Raw genomic sequence first — 7,335 nt, forward strand, 5'->3', positions numbered from 1 at the left:
ACGATCCAACACGAACACAATCTGGATTCCGGACGGACATAATTCAGTATTTGTGTCAGTTGTGACTGCGTTTCTTTTGACGCTTTCATTGTTGAAAGGCATCGCTCCATTTTTGTTTGATATTTGATGCAACGAAGACAGAAGGACGTTTAAGACGCTTACGGCTTACAACACTGTGAGCGTCAAAAGAAACGCAGCCCATTGTGTTGTGTACGAGGCGCGCGTCGCGTCACTCGACAGTCACAAAGAAGATGCTGGACGATGTATCCCGCCGCACCGAATTTTCTAGATTTTCCTTACATCTCGTCGGAACGTGAGGAAATCAACTCGATCCTGTACAAACCAATCAATTCGACGCAGCGGATAAAGGTACGGTTGACATAATCGCCTAGCAAGGCTTTGCACGCGTTTCTCCGCGCTGAGGCGGCGCGGCGCGACGCGACGGTGCGGTCAACTCAAACGATACGGCGGGCGTACACAATGTACATACCTGTCAACACACTGTCAAAAATGTCCCGCGACTTGCCCCGCGTTGACCCAGCCTCTGAAGAACAATAAAAATAATCCGGATTATTTCCGATTTCATAATGTCGAGCAAGTTTCAAGATTTTCATCTCTAGGCAGGACAGAAATGGATACATTTATAGCTTGCGTTGCATACAATACGTTGCATATCTACACAAGATATATTATTACTTATTTATTCATAGCACTGTTACGTAATTTTTTTACTTTTAACCGTAGCAGCGAACGTTCGCCTTTTTTTGTCGGATCTATGTATAATTATATAGATACGATACATGAGATAGATAAAATACAATTTCCAAAATCTGTTTTTTTTCTTTCAAGTTTTTGATTGACTTTATAGTGCAATTTTTAAGGTATATAATATAAATTATGTAATTACAGTACACATGTTTCCATAGCATGCATCGCCAAGTTACATTGTGCTAGGCTCCACCAGTGGCAGCGTCTACTTGTTCTTCAGAGAATCATGTTCATTTCTTCAAATAATACCCCTATCGGTAAATAATCCTTCAGTTGCAATTACGTTAAGTTTTTATTCATAATTTTTTCAATATATAATCAGAAATGTAGGTTTTAGTCAAATGTTGATTGAACAAATGACATATTATGACTCTACGCTGTGCGATTGGCATATTTATTAACGTTTATTAACGTTTGTCTTTTACCAGGAGGGTGTGGTCACACGTGTGGCGATATCACCTGACGAGAAGACAGTAGCCCTAGCCACCACTCGCGGTACCATCTGTCTAGTCTCTCTAAAATCTATTCCGCAACTGATAATATATATATAATATATACTAATAATTATATTATAAAAGTGATTTAACTAAAAAATAAAAAAAAAATTATATTATTGCTTACTTCGTGTACTATTGATCTAAATTATAATAATTCGAAGTCATTCCCGGAAAAAATTCTAAAGCTTTTTATTGCGAAGATAGTCTTATCATTAAATAAACCATTTAAGTCATTTATTTCTTAAAATTGTAAGTTTTGTAAAAAAAAATCTTGTTATGTCACACATTAAGATTTAGATAATTCTCCTAATTCTTAAATCTTCAATGTTTCAAAGTGACGCTTATTTGTGTCAATCAAGATCACCGTTTCTGTGATCTTCTCTAAATTTAAAACTCTTTCTTCTATCTATTATTTTTTTCTATCTCTTAATTTCTACATATTGATTAAAAAAATACTATTACATCCTTTATATAATCTCCTCATTTTACATGCATTTTATTACTTAAGACTTACTTAAGAAAGCCTCTCAAATTTAATTTTTAAAAATGTCTTCTTCAGCATCATGTTCAGCATTCTTAATCTTCACATCTCAAAGTATTTTTTATCTGTGTCAATCTTGTTTGCAACTTAGCAAGTTCATTCATTATATCATTATTTGACAGTTCATTCTTATCGTAGACAACCTGCTTAGCATGTTTGACTATGTTAGGATCCATTTTCAAAGTGGACCAATCCATGGAATAGCCAACGTTATGCCTATGGCCATCATAAACAATCAGATTATCATCGTAAGGTTTGAAACTTATCTTACCGCATTTGAGGTAATGTGGAAAGAGAAGAATCTTGTTGAAAAAGAAATTAAAAGGATTCGACCACGTCCATTTAGAATTCCAGCAGAACGGTTTCCCGACTGTCATTCTTTCGAAACAAGCGATCAGGCGTACCTGGGAGATTAATCCGATAATCTCGGCCTTATTCAGAATCTCGGCAATGTTGTTGATTGCCAAACCATTAAGTAAATTAAACAGCACGATGACTATGTGAAAGATGAACAGCACGAGTACAATGCGGCTCCAAACAGGATACGCAGAAAAAGAAATGTCTTTGGCGTCAAACTCGCCGGTGAACATAATGATGGTTTTGAAAAGCGAAAGATCAGAATTAGAGAAACCGTCATTCCTCAAGAGCATGTAGAAAGCTAGAGTGAATGCAAAAATCAGAATTAGATACGGGAAGGAAAAGCGAACGAAATTGAAGAAGACAGTTCGAAACATTTCGATACAAGACGGAAACAGATGCTGGCTTATCAGAGTCATTAACTCCCAGGTGGACAGTAGGATAACCATGACCCTGATTTGCAGTCCTGCGCCGCACAACAGTGCAAAAGTCAGTACAATTAGCAGAATTTGTGACCAGTTTTCCAAATCTACCAAGTAGCGTTGGGGATAGGAGCGAAATTGCAAGATCTCTCGATAGGTAAAGAGCAGCAACATCCCCATGACAAAAACCCACGATAGATTGTTTTGTAATGTAAGGAAAGTACTTGCAAAGACTGTATTGAAACTATCGTTAGCAATTTGCTGTTTATTTTTACTTGATGTGTCGTAAGTCATGCTTAGTATGTAGGCGTTCACGAAGAAATAGAACATTGTGTAAAAAACGAAATTTGCGTACAAAACGTGCCGTATCATGTACCATTTAATGCAGAGAAAGGACGAGATTAACGGATGTCTCAACAAATGTTTGAGAGTGTCGTTATTGGCGATATACAAAATTACTTCCATTTCACAGGTCGCTCGCGAAATTTCTTGCTGTTCAGCGAAATTTTCGTGCGGCATCAAGCAACGATAGTCGAACTCGATCGTACACTCGTCCGTCCATTCTTTCTTTAATTGAATGCAGTCATTAAAATAGCTGGACAATATGAAATCTGGAATATCCGCGATAGCGATGTTGTTGAATATGTTCACCTGACCAAGGTAACTGCCTTCCTTGAGAAGTAGAGTTGCAGCTTCGTACCAATTTTTCTCGAGAGCGTAATGCAACGCCGTATTGCCTATATCTGTAAAATAAAAAATTTTGATACAGAATAGCTATACAAATTTTTCAAAAAGCGCCTAAAAGACGAAATCATAATTCAAATATTTGTAAGAAATTTATGTTTTCTAAGAAATGCTATTTTTTTTTATTGTTTGTACTGTTATACTTGTCGATATATGTGTATGATATAATCACCATCAACGGAACGAACATCCACGGTTTCCCTAAATCCCTGTCCCAGGATCAGCTTTATATACTCCAACTGATTGTCAATTTCTAGTGGCGATATTTCCAGTAGTCGGCAAACTTCCAGAATCATCTTACCGGTTACTTCGGGCCGTGGGTTAAGTAGTTCACGAAAAATGATATCATGACCATACAAAAGGACCTCTTTTTTAATCATATTCAAATCTGCTAAAGCGTCTAAAAGACGAAATCATAATTCAGATATTTGTAAGAAATTTATGTTTTCTTAGAAATGCTATTTCTTTTATTGTTTGTATTATTATACTTGTCGATAGATGTATATAATCACCATCAACGGAACGAACATCCATGGTTTCCCTAAATCCCTGTCCCAGGATCAGCTTTATATACTCCAACTGATTGTCAATTTCCAGTGGCGATATTTCCAGTAGTCGGCAGACTTCCAGAATCATCTTACCGGTTACTTTGAACCGTGAGTTAAGTAGTTCACGAAAAATAATATCATGACCATACAAAAGGGCCTGGTTTTTTATCATATTCAAATCTGCTAAAGCGCCTAACAAACGAAATCATAATTCAGATATTTGTAAGAAATTTGTTTTCTTAGAAATGCTATTTCTTTTATTGTTTGTAATATTATACTTGTCGATATATGTATATAATCACCATCAACGGAACGAACATCTATGGTTTCCATAAATCCCTGTCCTAAGATCAGCTTTATATACTCCAACTGATTATCGATTTCTAGTGGCGATATTTCCAGTAGTCGGCAGACGTCCAGAATCATCTTCCTTCGGGTTACTACGGCTACTTCGGGTGGTGGGTTAAGTAGTTCACGAAAAATGATATCATGACCATACAAAAGGACCTTTTTTTTAATCATATTCCAATGTGCTAAAAGGCCTAAAAGACGAAATCATAATTCAGATATTTGTAAGAAATTTGTTTTCTTAGAAATGCTATTTCTTTTATTATTTGTACTATTATACTTGTCGATATATGTATATAATCACCATCAACGGAACGAGCACCCATGGTTTTCCTAAATCTTTGTCTCAGGAACAACTTTATATTCTCCAACATATTGTCGATTTTTAGTGGCGATATTTCCAGTAGTCGGCAAACTTCCAGAATCATCTTACCGGTTACTTCGGGCCGTGGGTTAAGTAGTTCACGAAAAATGATATCATGACCATACAAAAGGACCTCTTTTTTAATCATATTCAAATCTGCTAAAGCGCCTAAAAGACGAAATCATAATTCAGATATTTGTAAGAAATTTGTTTTCTTAAAAATGCTATTTCTTTTATTGTTTGTAATACTATTATACTTTTCTATATACGTATATAATCACCATCAACGGAACGAACACCCATGGTTTTCCTAAATCTTTGTCCCAGAAACAGCTTTATATACTCCAACTTATTGTCGATTTCTAGTGGCGACAGTCCCAGCAGTCGACAGACTTCCAAAATCATCTTACTTCGATTTACTATGGTTACTTCGGGCCGTGGGTTAAATAGTTCATCAAAAATGATATCATGAAGATAAAGGATTTGTTTTTTAATCGTATTTAAATGTGCTAAAGCGCCTAAAAGACGAAATCATAATTCAGACATTTGTAAGAAATTTATGTTTTCTTAGAAATGCTATTTCTTTTATTGTTTGTATTATTATACTTGTCGATATACGTATATAATCACCATCAACGGAACAAACATCCATGGTTTCCCTAAATCCCTGTCCCAGGATCAGCTTTATATACTCCAACAGATTGTCGATTTCTAGTGGCGACATTTTCAGTCCTCGGATGGCTCCCAGAATCATGTTACCAGTTTCTTTTTTAATCATATTCAAATGTGCTAAAGCGCCTAAAAAACGAAATCTTAATTCAAATATTTGTAAGAAATTTATGTTTTCTTAGAAACGCTATTTCTTTTATTGTTTGTACTATTATACTTGTCGATATATGTACAATATATAATCTAATCACCATCAACGGAACGAACATCTATGGTTTCCCTAAATCGTTGTCCCAAGATCAGCTTTATATACTCCAATTGATTGTCGATTTCTAGTGGCGATATTTCCAGTAGTCGGCAGACGTCCAGAATCATCGTACCGGTTACTTCGGGTCGTGAGTTAAGTAGTTCACGAAAAGTGATATCATGATCATACAAAAGAACCTCTTTTTTCATCATATTCAAACGTGCTAAAGCGCATAAAAGGCGAAATCATAATTCAGATATTTGTAAGAAATTTATGTTTTTTAAGGAATGCTATTTCTTTTATTGTTTGTGCTATTATACTTGTCGATATATGTATATAATCACCATCAACGGAACGAACATCCATGATTTCCCTATTTCCCTGTCCCAGGATCACCTTTATACACTCCAACTGATTATCGACTTGTGGTGTTGATCTTCTCAGGATCAGCTTTATATATTCCAACTGATCGGACGCATTTTTTATTTCTAGTGGCGATATTTTCAGTAGTCGGCAGGCTTCCAGAATCATCTTATCGGTTACTTCGGGTCGTAAGTTAAGTAGTTCACGAAAAACGATGTCATGACCATACAAAAGAACCTCTTCTTTGATCATTTTCAAACGTGCTGGGCTTTCAATAGACCTCCTTAGAATCTCGCAAATGTCCAAGTTACTGACCGAGGCAAATTAATAAATTAATAATATACATGTTAAACAAATTATACAAAATTGATTTTGTTTACATGTTGAATACATGTTTAAAATAAATATTGGATCCGTACTTATTAGCTGATTTATTAATAACGATTTTGCAGGTTGGACGCACCAGTGCGCACTCAGTGAACATTAAAGCCATTGTACACTGATTTAATCTCTAATATTTAAAGTAAAATGCAAATATTTCGACTGATAAAATGCCCAATACAATTTTACCAAATAGTACAATAAAGAATATTAAGCACTTCGTGACTTAACTCGTTTATATTAAATATACAATTTATATATACGTTGATTTGTGTACGACGGCTTTAATGTGCACTGAGTGCGCACTGGTGTGTCCAATCGAATTCGCTATAAGAAAGACGAGTGAGATTATCACAAATTGGGACACTGTCAATATAATTGGGACATGTAATAATTTCGCAATAATTACATCGCATGGCTATATTTATAGCAATTCTTCGGCGACTCTGAAAGATACATAAACTTGGCATCCTTCTTTCATGCCTTTCAGACATTTTTAGTCTCGTCACTACTGTTCAGATAGAATTTATGAATTTAAGAATCTGCTCTTTTATCTGCAAGTCTTCAAAGAAATTTGAATAAAATGACAGTAGATTCTTCACAATTTCATTTCTTCTAAGAACAATTATTTGTATATTTTGTAATCTATCAGGGTCAGAACATTTGTATATTATATGTACCATTTTTTTTTTAACGAAAATGCTTTTTCTTTCATTGCTCATGCATGCGCGGGTGCGAGCACACACGTACACGCCATGCACACAATACGTGCACGCATACACACAATTACCTTGCATATTTCGGAAGAAGTTAGCGAAAAAAGAAAAAGAGAAAGATAAAGAAGCCGTCGACTCATGAGGACTAGGGGTAAGCGACGGTATATTCACTGTGATACTACCGCCTATAGAACACGGCTGGGATGTTAGGAAGCTCTCGGGGTACGATCTAACCGAGTAAGGAAACGATGAAAGTAGTGGTATATCGAAACAGTACCTATTTCGAAACACTCTAATTTTTCTCATGTTACCCCTCACGTAATAACACTTTAATTTTTCTCGTGTTATAGCCGCCATGTAATATCAAATT

The 7,335-nt window shown here is 35.6% G+C and overlaps 1 protein-coding gene across 1 annotated transcript; it reads right to left on the reverse strand.

The window, feature by feature from the left end:
• Positions 1–10: 10 nt before the first annotated feature.
• On the reverse strand, positions 11–6,157 carry LOC112457408. Its single transcript, XM_025020426.1, has 9 exons — positions 5,850–6,157; positions 5,510–5,728; positions 5,220–5,387; positions 4,871–5,107; positions 4,530–4,757; positions 4,180–4,419; positions 3,818–4,069; positions 3,502–3,729; positions 11–3,328 (listed from the first exon to the last, which is right to left on the reverse strand). The coding sequence occupies exons 1-9, from the start codon at positions 6,118–6,120 to the stop codon at positions 1,842–1,844; spliced, it is 3,330 nt and encodes a 1,109-aa protein (XP_024876194.1). The 5' UTR covers positions 6,121–6,157; the 3' UTR covers positions 11–1,841.
• Positions 6,158–7,335: the final 1,178 nt, after the last annotated feature.

Source organism: Temnothorax curvispinosus, unplaced genomic scaffold (genome assembly GCF_003070985.1).
Source record: "Temnothorax curvispinosus isolate PA1 unplaced genomic scaffold, ASM307098v1 QBEX01007759.1, whole genome shotgun sequence".
Taxonomy (NCBI): domain Eukaryota; kingdom Metazoa; phylum Arthropoda; class Insecta; order Hymenoptera; family Formicidae; genus Temnothorax; species Temnothorax curvispinosus.